The sequence below is a fragment of the Ictidomys tridecemlineatus genome, chromosome 5 (genome assembly GCF_052094955.1).
Source record: "Ictidomys tridecemlineatus isolate mIctTri1 chromosome 5, mIctTri1.hap1, whole genome shotgun sequence".
Lineage (NCBI taxonomy): Eukaryota > Metazoa > Chordata > Mammalia > Rodentia > Sciuridae > Ictidomys > Ictidomys tridecemlineatus.
The window spans coordinates 173,255,002-173,273,329 of record NC_135481.1 but is presented as its reverse complement, the minus strand read 5'-3'; the positions used below and the strand labels follow the sequence as shown (position 1 = coordinate 173,273,329).

The 18,328-nt window shown below is 47.5% G+C and overlaps 2 protein-coding genes across 3 annotated transcripts in view; both read left to right on the top strand.

Annotated features, from left to right (window-relative positions):
* Tgm3 (transglutaminase 3) overlaps window positions 1–18,328 on the top strand; it is a 63,956-nt gene that overhangs the window by 18,662 nt on the left and 26,966 nt on the right. Inside the window, exon 1 of one of the 2 annotated variants that reach the window (XM_040274767.2) lies at window positions 7,719–7,875. The exons of the other annotated variant lie outside the window; for it this stretch is intronic. Coding sequence (XP_040130701.2) covers window positions 7,869–7,875 — 7 coding nt within the window. The 5' untranslated portion in view covers window positions 7,719–7,868. Of the gene's footprint in view, window positions 1–7,718; window positions 7,876–18,328 lie in introns of those variants that run through there. 2 annotated transcript variants of the gene reach the window in all.
* Stk35 (serine/threonine kinase 35) overlaps window positions 1–18,328 on the top strand; it is a 174,072-nt gene that overhangs the window by 155,134 nt on the left and 610 nt on the right. The window lies entirely within an intron of this gene.

The following is an 18,328-nucleotide window of genomic DNA, read 5'->3' as shown; positions in this document are numbered from 1 at the left end:
CATGTTAGTTCTGTGCATTCTGCTCTCCTCTCCCAGAAAGTTAGAGACAGACCCTTGACTACCCAGAGTCCCCAGGTACCTAACGTAGGGTTCCAACTCCACCCAGATGCCATTGGTGAAATTAAAGGCAAGACCCTATTTTAGCTTAAAAAAAAAAGGAAATTTACTTTTCTTTCTCATTATATAATTTATACAGATCTATGATAAACACTAGAAAATATAAAATTAAGGAGCACAAGCATTTGTATTTTGTTGTACAATATCTAGCTTTTTAAAATTCCTACATTTGCTATAAAGATATATCAAAACTGGATCATACTAAGCTATATAAAGTTAAATATACTTTTTATACTATGTCATTATCTTTCTAAGATAATAAGGTCATTTTTCTTATTATAAAAATACGTGGTACACACCTGTAATTCTAGCAGCTCAGGAGGTGGAGGGAGAAGGAACGCAAGTTCAAAGCCAATCTCAGCAACTCAGCAAGGCCCTAAGCATTTTAGTGAGACCCTATCTCAAAATAAGTAAGACATAAAAAGGGCTGGGGGTGTGGCTCAGAAGCACCCCTGGGTTCAGTCTCTAGTGCCAAAATAAAAAGCAAAAACAAACAAACAAACAAAAAAACCAAAAGTGCTCATCATAAAAAATTGAAAAGAAATGTAGAATTTTATAATCAAATTGTTTTAATTTCAACACATAGACCATTATTGCCATTCTAGTGTATTATATACCCTTTCATATTTTCCACTAGAGTATGTGTAAATGTATCACATTCCACATATTTAAATACGTTCATTCGTACGTGCGTTTGTTTTACTTCATATATCATAAACATCCTTCAACGTCAAGTAATTTAGCCACAGACATCACCCTTTTTAATATCTGCATAGATAATGTGTGAATCTGCCATACTTTAATAAGGCATTTACATTTTTTCAAAATACCTCTTTAACCAATTACCTATCACCCTAGGACACACTCTGGCAGAGGTTCACTTTTACAGGTTTTGATACAAGTCACCCTCAATGAAATGTGGTCAGATTTTAGTTTTCCAAAATGTCTAAAGAGAGAGAGCCTTGCCCATAACGACATAATAACTGTTGGCTGAATAGATGAACAAAATCCAGAAGAAATTATTTTCCATTCCCTCTAATCTTTCTTTTATTAATTTTGAGACATGGTTGGAAAATCTATTTATTCTTCAGGCACCAGGGGAGGGGAGCCGTTAGAGGTAGGTCCTGGGTACACTGATCTTCTCTATTCTCCTACTGTTTTGGTAAACGGAGGAAATGGAAACTGAGAGGAAATGCCTAGTTCCAAATCTGGGGGTGAGTGAGCCACACGAGGTGGGGGCAGAGAATAGTCCCTGAGGCCATCGGACCCCAGGCCAGCCCAGGCCTTCCCCTCTTAGCCTGGGCAGCCCTCCTCTCTTCCCTGACCTTTCAGTTTCTTGATAAATCACATTTGACTCAAAGCAGCTTATACTATGTCAGATGGCAAAAATATGAAGCAAAGCCTTGTATTTAAAGTTACTCTAAAGCATGCAGAGAATTTTCTCCCCCTGATATTTATCTACTCTTATCAACTTACATGAGATGGATTTTAAAAAAAACATGAAATTTCAAATCCAAAGTTTCAAATCTGAGTCTGGCTTTCGCTAAGACAAGCAACCTATGCAGGCCCAATTTTTTCCCCTGTGACTCGGCAAGCTTCCGAAGGTGCCCTGGGATCTGCTTCCGAAGACCCTCTTAAGGATCGGGGAGGTGGTTTTGTGATTATCATACAGATGCCGGACGATGTGAATAGTGACATGCTGCTGTTTGGTGACGTTGAAGATCATGTCCCTGACTTGCAGGGCCAGCCCCCATGGGCCTTTCTAAGATGTGTTCCTCAACTGACAGGAAGGACTAGAACAGCATTGCAGAAAGAGCCGCGCTCCGAGAGCCAGAAAGCCTGCATTCTCATTCTGGATACTTTGGGCCTTAGTATTCTTCCTTTTAAAAAGGAAGTTGCAGGAAATGACTCCTGCGCTCTCCTCCGCCTCTGGCACTCGGGTCAGCAATTCTGTGATCTTAGGCAAGTTGTTTCTCTGCGCGGGGCCTCGTTTTTCGTCATCAGGCAAATGAAGGGATTAAGCTGACTGGCCTGTCTGGTCCACTTCTTTTCTGAGGATTGACACGGTCCAGGTGAACCGCTCCTTATCATGTGGTGTATTAACCACACCACAACTTGGCCCCCCAGGCTGTGGCCTCTGGGACCACAGATAGTGGCCTGTGGTTTCCTTTGTCCTCCCTGTTTGTTTGTTTCTGCTGTGTGCTCACAAATAAATGGCCAAGGGACAACTTGGCAGAGTCAACTGATTCTTCCAACAAGATGCTTTAGACACGCAATGATCTGAGGCTGCGGGCTGGTTGGCCTTCCTCAAGCCTGAGGATTAAGTGTCACGCTAGTGTGTCAGGGCAGAGTCAGGCCTTTCCCGTCTCCCCAGTGCCCTGGGGTTCTGGGTCCTCTCAACGCATGTGCAGCCTTCTCCAGGGCCTGCAGCCCCACCCCCACCCCACTTCTCCTTCTGCCACGCCTCTCTTCACGAGCTTTCTCCTTCAGGGTTTGTGTGAAATGCCTCCTTCTTAATAAAAGCCCTTCCTAATCTCTGTGATCAATATCCATCACTCTTTCTGGAAGCTTTTCACAAGTGGTATGCACTTCTTTTTAGCTGTTATCAGTTCATCTTTTAAAAAAAAAAATTCTGTTGCTGCTTATCTGTCTTCTCCACTGAGAGCCAGGCATCTGTTAGAGTCCGGCAGGCCTCCTGCAAGCAGGCAGTCAGCGACATGAGCACCTATGCAAGTTAGCAGGACTTTTGGATACCCACTCTTACTCCAAGGATTTGGTTTGCTTTATTTTTTTGGTCACAAGTAGAAGATTTGGGCATGAACACAGGAATGTTGAAGCTGAAGTATCAGTCTTCCAGGGACCCTGACGTCCTAGTCAGCCCTGGATTGTTCACATCACATCACCACGATCAATGTCCACAGTCTCTTGAATTTAAGTCAAAGCTGGTGCATGGCAGAGGCCAGCCTAACTGAGGCTCCATCCTCAGTGACCTGGAGAATTCGTCAGAGACAGAGCTGCTTAATGGTTAGGAACAGGGCCTCTGGTGTCAGACAGATCTGGGCTCACATCCCGGTGCAGCCCCTTGTTGGCCATGTCACCTTGTCCCAGTACTAAGCTTATCTGGTTCCTTGCTCCTAAAATGGAATAGTAATGCCCACTTCCCAAGGAAGTTAACTGAGGTGCAACTCTTAGTACAAAGCCTGGGATCAGGAATGGTGTCAGCCACGTGGATGCATATACTCCTCTCGTGAAGGGTCTCACACTCTGAGATGTTCCTTGAAATGGTACTCACAGATTTAGATCCCGTATTCTTGAATATGTGACAAGTGACACCAGATAACTTCAAAGAGCTCAGAGGTGGGCAGATCAGTGCACTTTGCCATTTACTAAGGGCTTTTGTGGAAGTCATCTCCTGGTTTCGTACTATACTCTAGAGATGGGCCAGGCAGGTGGCATCAGACCTATGTTGCAATGACACAATCGGCTGAGAGGTTAAGTGACTTGCCTGAGGTGGCTCGTGCAATTAGAATGTGCCCCTGAGACTTAAGCCTCAGTTTGCCTATTTCCTTATAAATTGTCTTTCCACAAACCACAGGAAGGAGCAGGAGAAGAAACTGGCTTTGGGCCGTGACAATGATGATGCTTACTACCTAAGGAATAGGGCCATGGAGGCCCAGGTTAAAAACAGGTGGAAAAATGATCCGTCACATTTTACCAAAGAAGAGAGTGCACGTAAGAGTAGCAGAAAACATGGAATTAAGGAGGAACATATTCTGAAAGGCTCCAACTGCCCAGCTGAGGAATTCAAGCTGATTGGGCCATGGAGATAGGGAAGATTTCAGAAGGGAGTAACAAGATGATGAGAAGCTCCCAAACCATGACTCACCAGAAATGATCTTTAAGGAAACGGGTGTTTAACCTGGTAAAGAGAAGACTTAGGGAGAGGGGACAGTGTTTGTCAGGCCTGGGGGAGAATGTGATCGGCATTGGATAAAGGAAGAAGCAGGCTTATTTTGTGTGGTCTCCGTGAGTGGTTGGGGCTGGTGGATAGAAGCTCTAGGGAGAAATTTTCAGTTCAAATGAAGAAAAACTTTCTGATCCTTTCAATGCACTTTAACCAGAATTAAAGGCCTCAGTCAGAAACACCCCAGGGTCTAATGCTACAGCCAGAAAACTTCTCTAGTATAGCCTGGGCTGTCTTGAGAGGCATAAGATCTCCTTCCTTACAGTTGTCGAGAGAAATGTGTCACCCACCTCGTGCTGGGGGTGGTCTGGCCTGGACAAATTTCTCATAAGCGTTTGTGCATCTGCGTGTGTTGTGAAATCTTCAGCAACCCTAAATCCCTTAATTAGAGGGAGAAAAAAGGCAAGTGATCAATTAGGCTCTCTGTTTAAAAGCCTACATTTGCATGTTCCATCTTAACTGAAGTCTGAGGAGCAGAGACTGTGGCCAAGCAGGAATTTCATCCTGCGTGTAGCTGGGTGACTCCACCTAGGAATTGAAAATCATTTAGCTGAAATTGTGACATAGCCAGCAAATTATAGTCTGCCTTCAGGTTGGGGCTGCGGCTGCCACTGTGACGCAATCCTCTGGCAGGGAACACAAAGTCGACTCAGGGCAGTCTCCCTGCCTGGCCCGGCTGCTGCTCAGTTAGCAGGCTGCGGGCCAGCCCAGCCGGGGCAGCAAAGGAGGGGAGACGGGAAGCCAGCCCCCAACCTGCGTAACAGGAGTCTGTCTAAGGGGGACCTCAGAGCTGCAGTCACACCCTAATTCTGAGCCTCACTACAGCCTAGGAGATTGGTGGATCAGGCTAATGAGGACACTGAGTATCAGAAAAGTGAAAGGATTTGGCCAAGGTCACATCGTAGGCAAGTTGCAGCGCCTGGCTTTGAGTCCTAGTCTTCTGAATCCAGCTCAGAGTATTTTTCTAACTCCACCACACTGGGGTCAAGGCTGATCAGCACAGACCCACCCAAGGGGAGATCAATGAGTAGTGGTCAGTCACCAATATCCACACTGTGCACACTGGAAAGTGGAATCCCTTAAGGATATTAAGGATCCTGATAACATCAATACCAACTTCTGACGCTGGGCTGTGCCAGGTGCTGTACTAATTAAGCACTTTATATTCATCGACTCCTTTAATTCTCGAAGAAATTCCACCTCCGTTCTATAGATAAGTAAGGAGGCTTTGAGAGGTAGAATTTTGACCCAGGCAGATCTCTTGTGACCTCAGTTTCCTCTCTGAGGAGGGCAGTGCCACTTGTCATTTCTTCAGCTTCCTCTGTCAAGTCGTTGAAAGGAATGCCTAGGGTCCAGTTCCTCTTGGCGCCCAGGCCAACCGTAACAACAATCACAATAAATTGTCAAGAAGTTCTCAGGGACTGGCCCTGCGTAAGGCAGGCCTTGCCAAGAGTCAAAGCTGGTGCATGGCAGAGGCCAAGGTCACCCTAAAGGCCACCCTTAAACCTCCGAATCAAGGTCCATTGCTCTTTGCCATACACCTCTGCTTGCTCCTTAGGCTCTCTTCTGGAGCCTAAGCAAGCGGGCTCCAGGGTCACTTACACAGGGGAATGAATCTCACAATGGTGTGTCCTAGGGTTACTCCATTCGTTCCCATTTTACTAGAGCAATAGCAGTAGCACCCAAGTGAGAGGGTTGAGATGCAGTGGCTGGCTGGAGCTTGCTCACAGGAAAAGCTAAGTGGATGGGAGTGACAATCCCCAGTCCTAATGTTATTGATTTGTTTATTCAAACGTGTATGTGTGTGTGTGTGTGTATGTGTTCCTGCTATAGGTCAAGGGCTCTCCTAGTTTTGGAGCAAGGAATGAATTGTTCCTTCAAGTCTAAGGATGGGATCCACTAAACATGTCCCAGTGCAATGTGATCCACATCTTAAACACCCAAATCTATCTATCTTCCTTCCTTCCTTCCTTCCTTTCTGTGCTGGGGATTGAACCCAGGGCCTCCTGCATGCTAGGCAAGCACTCTACCACAGAGCTATACCCCCAGTCCCATGATACATATCTTACTACAGGTCCTTAAATGTACCAAAGGCTGTAGGAGCCCAGAGGATAGGGAAAGGACATTATTTCCTCTTTTCCAATTTTTCTAAGCCTCTTGTATATTCATTCTTGTCTTCAAGACCCAAGATTCCCATCTTCTCCCTAAAGACCCAATCTTCTCATCACAGTATTCAGTCCTTACTCTTCCACTCTAGCGCTGGGGGAAGTCTTGCGAAATAGCGGCTGTATCAGGACTCCCTGAAATGTGACTATTAACTCCCCTGTCTATCACAGGAAACCTCAATACTTGTAAATATCCATCATAGGATCTTGGAAAAAACATTCACTTTAAAAACAAGCGAACAAGGCCTGGGTTGTGGCTCAGTGGTAGAGCATTTGCGTAGCACGTGTGAGGCACTGGGTTCGATTCTCAGCACCACATAAAAATAAATAAATAAAATAAAATAAAGGTATAGTGTCAATCTATAACAAAAAATACTTTTTTAAAAAATAAGCAAACAAGGAAAAAAAATGTAGAGTGTCAGAGGTTCTTCTTTTTTAAACCAATAAAGAAGCAGAGGGTCAGTGACTACCCCTGCTGTCTTTTTTCATTTTTTTTCCCCCTGTAGTGGGAAGTGAACCCAGGGGCTTTAAACCACTGAACTACATCCCCAGCCCTTTTTAATTTTATTTGTTTGCTTGTTTGTTTTTGTGGTGCTGAGGATTGAACCCAGGACCTCATGCATGCCAGGCAAACACTCTACCACTGAGCCACATCCCCAGCCCCATTTTTTTTTTTTATTTTTTATTTTGAGACAGGGTTTCACTCAGTTGCTCAGAGCCTCACTAAGTTGCCAGGCTGGCCTTTGAACTTGTGCTCCTCCTCGCTCAGCTTCCCGAGCCTCTGGGTTACAGGGGTGCACCATCAGATCCCACTTCCCCTGCAGTCTTACAGGTGGCATGTGGTAAAACCAGAAGGCCAGTGGCTGTCACTCCTTGTCATGAAAAAGAATGATTTTTCCCCTAATCTAGAATCAAACTGCCACTGGATTCTTGATGATCTCTGGTTTAGTCCGCTGTGGTCCGTGAACATTCGCTTTCCACTTGCGTCATCACTAGGACTGTTCCTCTGCCTACGTGAGTTGAGAAGGGTGGGCACGATTGTCCCTAGTCACAAACAAGGCTTCCAGCTTTCAAGGCTGAATGATGACCGCAACCTGGCCAGCTATTGGAGAGCTTCCAACTCCAAGTCCAGCGCTCTATCACACCACAGCCCTGAACAAATGGACAGTGATGTGTTTCACACCCCTTGTGCAAGCGGATATGTGCACACTGAGAAAGGACTTCACAGGTTTCTGCTGGGGGGGGGGTTCAGCTGAGATTTATTGACCCAGAAAGAACTTGCAGTATCAACTCCCTAAGCCTTATGATCCAGGAAGTTGTTCACCTTTATTTTAAAAAATAAATCATAAAAACAAACTCTTTGACGTTCTTATCTCACCCCTTCCTCCCAAGCTGGTCTTGCACAAGCGTGATGACCTGCCATTGGGCGATGAGCGTGTCGTAAGTGAACGTTTACAGGCACTACAGGAATGACCTGGTGCCTCGCCCACCTCATTAGAATTCTAATTGGGGTGTGTAGGAGAGGCTTCTATAAATGGTAAGGCAATCCCTGGCACCACATCTCCCCACACTGTCCCTGACATTCTCAGCGGAGCCCCAGAGGAGGCTGAGGAAGGCGAAACATGAGAGGTGAGTGCGCAGCATCTTCTCCAGCAAGCCCTTGCTGGAGGCCGCTGCAGGGCCTGAGCAGCCGACCAGGACAGCTGCCTGCCGGGGGCACTGTTGAAGGCTGGATCTCAGTATTTCAGGGTTTTATTGAGAGGTGGCTCTTTTCAGAGTGGCTGCCGGCTCCCTCTAGCACCTTCGAGGTGTGGGTTGTAGTTCTGAGTGATGGGCAGGTGTTCAGTGCAGCTGAAGGTCAATGTCCCCTGAGATACAGGACTAGCTCTATTGTGTTGGTGTTTCTTTGACACGTTTTGTCACCACTACTAAAGTCAAGCCAGAGAGCACTTGCTCGTTGTGTTTCGCGGTGTCTGTTTTACCAGCTGTCAGCAGCAGAGGCGAAGAATAGCAAGAAGTCTCAGAGCCCTCAGGGGGTGAGAGAGCAAGAGCAAGGAAGCTTATTTGTAAAAAGAGAACTCCTTGGCATCGCTGGAATGCTCCTAAGTAAACTATGCATCTGGAAGCACCAGCTCCATGTCAGAGATTTGATGTGCTGAAATCCAGTAGCAGAAGGTGTACCACAAGATGCTAGGTGTTCCTACCTGGGAAGGCGAGCAAAAGAGAACAAGAAGTGCAGGTTCTTTAACTCTGTAGTTACTGTCGGTTACTGTCGAGGATTTGGGCCCTTTGTTACTCAGAGACCCTGCTAAGCCCCTGATAATTACTGCCTGTCATGGGTGTTGAGCCTTAGACATTGATAACAGCGATGCCAAACCCAAACAAGGCATGAGTCAAACCCATAAAATACTGTGAATGGCAGTTAGGACCATAAGAGGGTTTAGCACAGGAATCACTGAGCCACATGCAAAAGGTGAATGCTGTCTCCTCTAGGAACCCCCAAGACCAGGTCAGGGTGGTTGCAAAAATGTGCCTTCCCCTGCCTTCCGTTTTCTCCTGTGGATACGCAGGATGGCCAGGATGCTACTGAGAAGAGCCCCGAGTCCTTCAGACTTTGTCAAAAGGGGATGGTAGCTGTTACGAAGCTTACCTCTCTCCCCCAGGAAGTGACTTGAGCACCTGAAATGGGCAGACCTTTGTCAGAGTCACACAACCAGTTGGTAGCAGAGCCCAACTATGGCCCAGCCACTGTGGGATCTGTTCATTGTGTCCTGTTGCTCGAGCTGAGCTCATACACAAGTGCAAGTGACATGTGGGACACAGGAAAGCAATCCTGACTGTGGTTTCTTATTTGGTCTCTGTTACCAACTGCTCCCCGTCACTTCTGAGCCTTCAGTCTGCAAGATGATGAGCTTGAAATAGAGGGACTCTGAGGCACCTTCCAGGAGTGATTCTCCATGAAAGGAACTCCAGGGCAGAGAGCTGGTGGCCCCGCATGTGCCCAGCCCCTGGGAGTAGGAACCACATGAGTAACGTGCGCATAGTGGGCCAGCTGCTTGACATGGCTAGGGTCTGAGATTCCTGGGCACTGAGCTCCTAGAGCCCAATCAAGTTCACCAGAGACATTCTTGGGTCACAACAGAATGAGGGCAGTGGCTGGTTGGGAAAAAATCAGTTTGAGTAAGAGGAAGGAAGAGCAGGTGAATGCATCCAGTGCCTTAAATTTGTCACACATGCAGTCCCTAGCTCAGTGCCTAGTCACTGAGCCAGGAAGGGGTTCATGTTTCGTGGGTGAATGGATTTACTTGTGGGAAAGGGAAAAGGGACTATGCCAGGTGCAGAGGGGATCAGGAGATGAATGGCACGCAGGGCCTGCCCTTGGTGAGCTTTCAGTCTTGACGACACCAGTTCATTGGTAAGACACATGCAGGGTGGACTGTCGCTAGGCTGCGTGACAAATGCAAACCAAGTGCTGTGGGGACCAAAATGAGGCAGAGATTAATCTTGGCTGGAATGTGGAATATGGACGGTCCTGGAAAGTCAATGGCACTTGGTCATGGACAGTGAGCTGGGCTTGGTCTGGAGTGGTTTGTGAGATTAAGAGCATTCAGGCAGAGGGAACAGGTATAACACTTATATTCAGGTGGGACCCAGGGGACTATCAGGGTGACATGTATGTTGAGGACTCTGCGTCTAGCTCCTAACTTGTTCCTCTTGCTGGAATAAGAGTGTGTCCAGTTATTCTACCTGTTGGCAAAGAAGGTCACCTGGACCGTGGATGGGACAATGGTGGCTCAGGAAGAGTCAGCACTATCCTACACACAGCAGCGTCAAGCACCCCTGGAATGAACAGGAGTGCAACTGTGCACCCAGTGTTGGGCCCGAGGTGGAGGGGAGCACTGTTCCCCATCCCCAGCGCCTCATACAGGCAGAGTCTTTAGGGCGCAAACCTAAACCTAAGACCTCTGCTGCAAAAGACCAGAACCTCTTGGGGACTATGGTTCTGTCCTGCTGGGGGCCATGAGCTTTCTTACCAACCACTTTCCTGAACATGGCACTAGCCTTGGCTTCAGGCATCACCTTCTCTTGGCTCTGTTTCCCCATCTCCCGAGGGTGTGTCACATTCTGGACTCGTGGGTCGGTCACCAAACATCTCCCTGCAGCTGGCGCATCAGGGGCTCCTTGTGCCATGATAGCAGCCAGGCATTCCTGCTGGGGTGCCACCTGCTGCTTTCTGTGAATCTTCTGGGACTTTCTGGACTCTCCTTGCATTCTTGATTCAGTCACCCGGACTCTGCTCACTCTGAAAAGTAGATGACCCCTCTGGGCTCCAGTGAGGACCAGCTACCTCCTCTGTGCCCCAGACTCTCTGTCTTGGCTGACAGCAGCTGCTCCCTGTTCATCAGAGACATGTCCCCCCTGGCCTGAGGGCCACCCATACTTCGGGTTTTGTTACCATGGGACTGTATTCAGGGGCAGGGAAACCAAGGGTTACAAGGGCAAGTCAAGAGGTGCTCCCTGGACTGACTGTCCCCTATTGGTGGAGTGAGTGGTCTCGGACAGGTTAGATAACTTGTGTGTCTGGGTTTCCTCATTAGGGTTATTGTGCTATCCACTTCCTAGGTGTCCCCTAGGACCTGGAAACTTCTTTCATGAGTCTGTTTTCTCCTTGCTTTGGGATCTTATGAGATGAAGTTTATTTCCTAATCAAGGATGATTCCCAGGGGATCCCCGTTAGGAACCTCCCTAACACCTGTCCTCCTGTCCCCTCACCAGTCCCCTTAATACACTCCTGGAGCCTTGGGTCCTGGTGTCTGCATGAGCTTCTTGTCCACCTCAAATGATTTCTCCATGCTACCTCCTCCTGCGGGGCTGTGTTCTCAGTTGGGGCCATCGCTGTCCTCCCCAGGGCCACATGTCAGTCTGCGTGTGTGCTGACGTTAGGAAATTCTTTTCCTACCACTTGGGAGCAGAAAGAGCGAGAGGCCCGTCGTCTTTGGTAGGGGCTGGGAGATGAGCTCCAAAGAAGCCTGCATTCCCCTCTCCTAGATTTATTTGGGAGAAGAGGACAGTGACACTCCCTCCCTCTAGAGCAGCTCAGGTGAGATCATGTGAAAAAGTGTCAATAGTATCAATGACTCAGAGGCCTAAGGTAGGCAGTGCTCACAGAGCTTTTAAAAATACTAGTGCTCTTCCTACCCCAAAAGTGCTAATTGACTGGTCTGGGGTGAGGCGCAGACCAACATGACACTCTCCAAAGGATTCATCTGGGCAGCATGGTCGAGAGACCCTCCCCTGGTCTGAGAGATTCTAAACTCTGCTCAGAGGGGAATGAGGTCCCTCCTTCCCTTCTAAGCAGGCCATGGATGACAGTTTCCAGGGACTGGCCCTAGTTTTTGCCCCCCTAACCACTTGGGTTAGCTGCAGGGTGGCAACTTAGAGTCATCCAGGCTGAACTGGGGTCCAGGCTCTGCCTGAGCTCGTGATATTGGACAAATGACTTCACCTGACTCAACTTCCAAGTGCCTCATCTATAAAACGGGCATGACCACATCAGAGAGTTTTTCTGACATTAAAAGATGTAATGCAGGTAAAAGGCTTGACATAGTGTCTGGCTCCGAAGAATACTGCCATGGCAGCCCTCAAAAACTCAAACCCTCCTCTGCTCCTGCGGGACTTTGCCATTATATGTGCAAACCCAGGGATAGCGGTGGGTCTGTCTTAGATCCCAACAATAACTCTACAAGGGAGGACATTCACATCTCAAAACTCCTTTCTACACAGGAAGAAAGAACAAATTAGAGACACTGATACTGTCTAGGCCACCAGTCCAGGGCTCGTCCCTCTTTGTCGCAGCTCCTTCCTCTGTCCACCAACAGAGCCCCAGACTTCCCACTATCTGGCGCCCCTGGTGCTACTCAGGGCTGGAAAGTATGAATAGGGAGGCCAAGCTAAAACAGCAGAGGCTGGAAAGAGAAAGGGGAAGGGAGGCTGTCGTCAGAGCCAGAGGTGGGGCTGGCCAGGAGCTGGAGAGGTAGGTGCCTGTGGCCCAGGGGGCGGGGAGAGCGGCAATGGAATGACTCACAGCCCTTACATGACTTGGATCTGAGACCCTGTTTCTGGGCCAAGCTCGGCTTATAAACTTCTCTGTGATCTTAGCAGATCTCTTCTGCTTTGGGGTGAGGACAAGGGGTGGGTGCAAGGGGTGGGGGCTAAGTTTCCTATCCCATAATGTACAAATTTTGGATTCTATCACTGTTTTTCCAAGCTGCCCATTGAAACCCGTGAGCGGGTTGTGAAATCAGCTTAGTGGATGGTGACCAGCAATCTTTTAAAAATATGAAGTAATAGAGAAAGTATCTGAGTGCTTTATACCCAGCTTTATAAGAAGCGCTAACATTGTTTCATGAAACTTGGTGTCGGTTGCTGTGATTGATGTGTGCGTTTCTTAATGTGGTTTCTAGATTTTTTTTTTTGAGAAAGAGAAAGAGAATTTTTAAATATTTATTTTTCAGTTTTCGGTGGACACAACATCTTTATTTTTATTTTTATGTGGTGCTGAGGATTGAACCCAGCGCCCTGTGCATGCCAGGCGAGTCGTTACCGCTTGAGCCACATCCCCAACCCAAGTTTCTATATTTTTTTAAAAAGCTCAAAAGCCATTCACCTAGATGATTTTTTTTTAGAATTTCCTCTCAGCTGTAACTCTAGAAATGTGTCAGATAAAAATATATCTTTGTCTTGAGTAGAGTCTGGGCAGGTAGGAGGTCCACCTCCTGGAGTAGTTGTCATGCCACATTGGGTCACCTGCCAGCTCCTCTGTGGTGTGATCCTTCGTGGAGCAGAGGTGAAACTTAACCACACGCCCAGCAACCAAGGCGTCCTTACCTGCATGCTACAGGGACTCAAAAGGGTCAATTGGGCTGATAGTGACCCCCTTTCACAGTCTGCCATGTTCTCCCATCACCCCTGCCAAAGTTAGACCCCAGACACTGCAGGGCAATTGATGAGGTTTCTCTGTGACAGTGAGCCTCCAAATAAGTGTCTTATCAAAAACAAATAAATAAACAGGACAACAGTTTCTTTCTTACATAAGAGGTGTAGATGGGGGCAGTTCTGGGCAGGTAAAGGCACCGTGGAATCTTCCTTGGCCCAGGCTCTGTCCTGCCTCCAATTCTGCCATCTCTAGGGTCTGAGGTGGCCACTGGAGCCCTGTCCACCCTCCAGACAGCAGGATGGAAGAAGAGGGAGGAAAACCAGCAAAGGACCTTTGCCAACAACTTTTTAAAAGAGCCTTCCTCCACAGGGCACTGTGGCACACACCTGTAATCCCAGTGGCTCAGGAGGCTGAGGCAGGAGGATCACAGGTTCAAAGCCAGCCTCAGCAACTTAGCGAGACTGTAAGCAACCTAGTGAGACCCTGTCTCAAAATAAAAAGTAAAAAGGGCTGGGATGTGGCTCAGGGGTTGAGTGCCCCTGGGTTCAATCCCTGGTACTGAAAAATATAGAGCCTTTCATGTGAATGTTTATAGCAGCACTCTTCAGAAGAGTCAAAAGGTAGAAACCATCCAAATGTCCATCATGTAATGAATGGATAAACAAACTATGATCTATTCATAGAATGGAATATTATTATCCGGCCATCAGAAGAGAATGAAGTACTGATACATCCTATAACACGAGACCGAACAGCAGCATTATGCTAAAGAGCACATGTTGTGTGATTAATTTATATGAAATGTTCAGAACAGGCAAATGCATGGGAGAAGAAAGCAGATTCGCAGTTGTCAGGGTCTAAAGAAAGGAGACAATGGGGGACTGCTAACAGAAGGAGCTCTTTGGGGACCAGAGAGTGCATAACATTGTGAATGTGGTGATTTTTTAAGAATTTAGAAACCACTGGGTTTTACTTTAAATTGATTAAAATGGTGATTTTTTTTAATGTTATGGACATTAAAATTTTAAAAGTTTAAACGTAGAACTGCCTACAAGTCGGGGCCAAACCTTATTCATGTGACCACCCAGGTGCAATGGAGCCAGCGAAATATGGTGCCTGTTGATAAGGGGGATTTTATGACCAGGAAAGGAACAAATAAGTATTGGGAAAGAATTTAGTAGTGTTCTCCACAGTAGGACTGCTGGTGGCTCTGATATTCTCAGGGGGAAAAAAAAGTGAGAAATTACCTGACCCTCGAGTTAAGCAGTAACTCAAGGAGGTGGCATGATATTGTGGGATGAGCCCTGGAATGGAGATCCAGGGGTGCCCTTTGTGGGAACCTGTATTTTCCTCTGATTTTTTTTTTTTTTTTGCATACTGGGGATCAAACCCAGGGCCTCACACATGCCAGGCAAGTGTTCTACCACTGAGCTACACCCCCAGCAAGAATGCACCTCTCCATTCCCTCCCTCACCTAGGCTGGTGCAGGAAACAGCCCTGAGGTTCAAACATGTTCATGAACTGCAAACATAGATGGTCAGGTCCCTTCTCCCCCTTTGTCTCTGTGCACGGCTGGCAGCATAGGCAAAGTGCTCTGCCAAGGGCGGTGGGGGGAGGGCCAGGACAGGAGCAAATCGGTATTGGGATAGAATTTAGTAGTGTTAGGTGGAATTCAGAACTGTGGATTACCATCCAAATGCAATAATAATATTCCATGCTATGAATAGATCATATTTTGTTTATCCATTCATCCCCAAGTAATCCACAGGGGTCAACAGGTCCTTTCCAAGATCCCAAGAATTTTAGGAGCTGGGGGTGGCAGAAGCATGCATTTCTTATGGTGTCACACCTGGGTTTAGAACCCTGGCTTTGCAACTCCTGGATACAGGACTTCAAATAAGGTGCCTTGTCTCTCTGAGCCTCAGTTTCCAGTTGCGAGAGTTCCTGGATGACTCACCGCAGCCTGTTGACCAATGTCTTCCTCCTCCGTCCTCTCCAGCTCAGAGGAGGCTGTGATCCCACGATACCCTCGTGGAGAGCAGACCTCCTCCTCCTTGCTGGGGCTTTCACTTGGTGTAGGAAAGGAGGCGATGGTGAACGTGGGCACCGGAGGCAGACTCCTGTGACTGTGTACTATAGTCCTCCACGCTGGAGCCGGGTGACCCTGACACGGCCTTCTCCACACCTTGGCTTCCTCATCTGTAAAACAAGAGTATTACACATGCCCAACTCACAGGGTTTATGGGCTGATGCATGTAAGGACTGGAGTAATGACAGGCACATGGATGCCCAGTAAACTTCAGCTAGTACTGTGATCGTGGCCACCACAATCACCCTGGCTCTGACCCGGTGGGTCATGCAAAGTGCACCCATCTCCTTTCCGCCCACGTCCCTGGTGGGAGGAATGGTGTTTCTGCAGCCAAGGCCCCTGGAGCTCAGTCTTGTCTTGGTCATTCTCCCAAAGGACCAGTCACTGGTCCCTGGGATGAACGAGAGGGGCCTTTGCTGCAGACACAGACGCAGGAAGGACAACACTAATTTTCCTAAAGCTGTCACAGGTGTGGACCTGTCGGCGGGGAGGGCAGGTCCAGGTGGAGCTGCAGAGTCCCTCCCTTCTTTCCTTCCTCTGTGCTTGATAGAGAGCCATCTGGGGACACACTTTCTGTGCCCAAAGAACTCACGGTCTAGAAGAGCGAGTTTGAGCTAGAGAAGGGCGTGCTTCCTTTAAGGTTAAGAAAGTGAAGAATCTGGAAGTGGCGTAGGGGGCTCAGGTGGTCTGAAACCAATTGTTCCATGCAGTCCTTCTTTTTCCTAAAGTAACTCCACGAATAAAGCTCTACCAGATCTCCACTGGCCGGGACCAACAGAGAGCAGTGAGCAAGGCCAGTAGGAGGCAGAGGTTAAAAAAGCTGGGGACCATAGCCCTAGAGAGACCGAGGACCCAGCAGCCTGGTTGTCTATGAACCATGCAAAGCTCAGTGTCAGCTCACATCTGAGTCTCTGCATGGCCATCTCACCTGCTACTGATGGCCAGAACCATTCACCTTTTCTTCCTCCTTCCCTCTTCTCCCTCCTGGCCTCCCTTTCCTCCGCCCTTCATTCAATCAATTCTTGAGGTTTGCATACATGTCTCTGTTTCCCTAAATAACCCTGCCCTGGCCCCCTGCTTGCTCCTGTCTCCCTCCCTCCCTCCTCCGTGCAGGGCCTCTGCTCTAGGCAGCTCACTCATCTACGCCTGCGGGCCTCTCTCCCCATCCTCCCGAAAGCACACTGCTCTATTGACACCTGACAAAATTATCTTCTTTCAAGTCCCAGCATGTTCATCCTTCTTTTTAATTTGAATTTATTTTTAATAGATAAAGACTATATCTATATTTTTGGGACACATACGATGTTTCAAGGCATGCATATATTGTATAATGTTTATATCAGGTTCGACATGTCTATCTCACCATTTACCATTTTAGGGTTGGTTGTTCGTCTTTCTTAGAGCTCTCTAATTATAGCTTAGTACTCATTGATCAATCTGTCCTCATACCTCCCTTCCTTTTTTTTGTCCCCAATGAGATCGACCTTTTGCATATGAATGAGACCGTGTGGTACTTGTCTTTCTGTACCTGGCTTACATCACCGTACAAATGATCTCTAGTTCCATCTGAGTTGTCAAAGGACAGGATTTCAGCCTTTTTTGTGGCTAAATAGTATTCCATTGTGTGTATGTAACACATTTTATTTACCTGCTCATCCCCAGATGGACACTTAGGTTGACTCCAGTTCTTGGGTATTGTGCCCAATAAACCTAGGCGGGCAGAGGTCTGTTTGACATACTGATTTCATACTGGATCATAGGATAGTTCTAATTTTAATTTTTGGAGGACCTTCCGTACGGTTTTCCAGGCTGGCTGAACTAGTATACATTCCCACCTGCAGTATGCAAGCCTTTCCCTCTTCTCTTACCTCCTGGCCAGCCCAGCCCTTGTCTTTTGTCTTTTTTACAATAGCTATTGTTTCTAGAGTGAGGTGTGGTTTCCCGTGGTTTTGATTTGCTTTTGCCTGGTGATTAGTGATGCTGGGCATTTTTTCATAGACCTGTTGGCCTTTTATATGTCTTCTTTCAAGATCCAGCTTTTCACCAGACACAGTAAGCAGGAGGTTCACCAGTTCAAGGGCAGCCTCAGATACTCAGTCCTAAACAATTTAGTGAGACCTTGTCTCAAAAGATTAAATGGTCAAGTGCCCCTGGATTCAACCCCCAGTTCCTAAAAACAAAACCAAACCAAAATTTTTAGCATTTTCAATGAATCTTTTTCTGCTCCCTATAACTGTGATTGTCTGCTGCCTGTGTGACTGAAGCACCCTCCCTATGGGCAGGGGACAGGATTCCCCTGACTCCATCATGCTTTGTCACTCGTGCCTATCTCACCCGCTACAGATGGTCTCCATCTCACACGTTTTTCCACTCCAACATAGGGTCTAACAGAGTGTGGTACAAAGAACAGGTGTTTTATATCTGTCTAATGAATGGGTGCCCTGCATTTCACCTTCCTTTATGGACCAAATTCTGAGTGGTAGTTACGAGGGTGTTTTATGACGTTAGTTTTTTCTTTGTTCATTTATTTTTTCATTCATTTATATATCCAGTTATCCTGCCCCAGTCAAGCCATGTGCGAGGCACCAGGATTCACAGTTCAGGAAGGCATATTCTGATGGTGAGAGAGACACAAATTTAAGAATCCAATCTGACTGGGGTGTGCGTCTCCCTCCCGGCACGGTTGTGGACTTGTCATGGAGACAGAACTGTCCGGGTTGCGGAGGAATAAGTGACATCACATCTCACTCATCACTCCAGGGAATGGGCCAAACTCCTCATACGTCATGGGGTCTGTCATAAGCCCCATACAGTGTGGCTCTGTCCCTTCTACAATCACGTGAGCAGGACTGGAGTGGGGCGGATTTTGACATGGGTGTCCTTGGGGTCTCATCCGGGGATTTCACTGGCCTTTGATCCAGTCCTCTGTGTAGCTTTTGCTGGTGAGTTTTTGCAAGTTTCCTCGGAGACTGGAATTTCCCAATTTCCAGGTCTAGAAATGTTGCTGAGGGTCATGGTTAGCATCATCCTAAGCCCAGGCCACCTCCCAGTAAGTG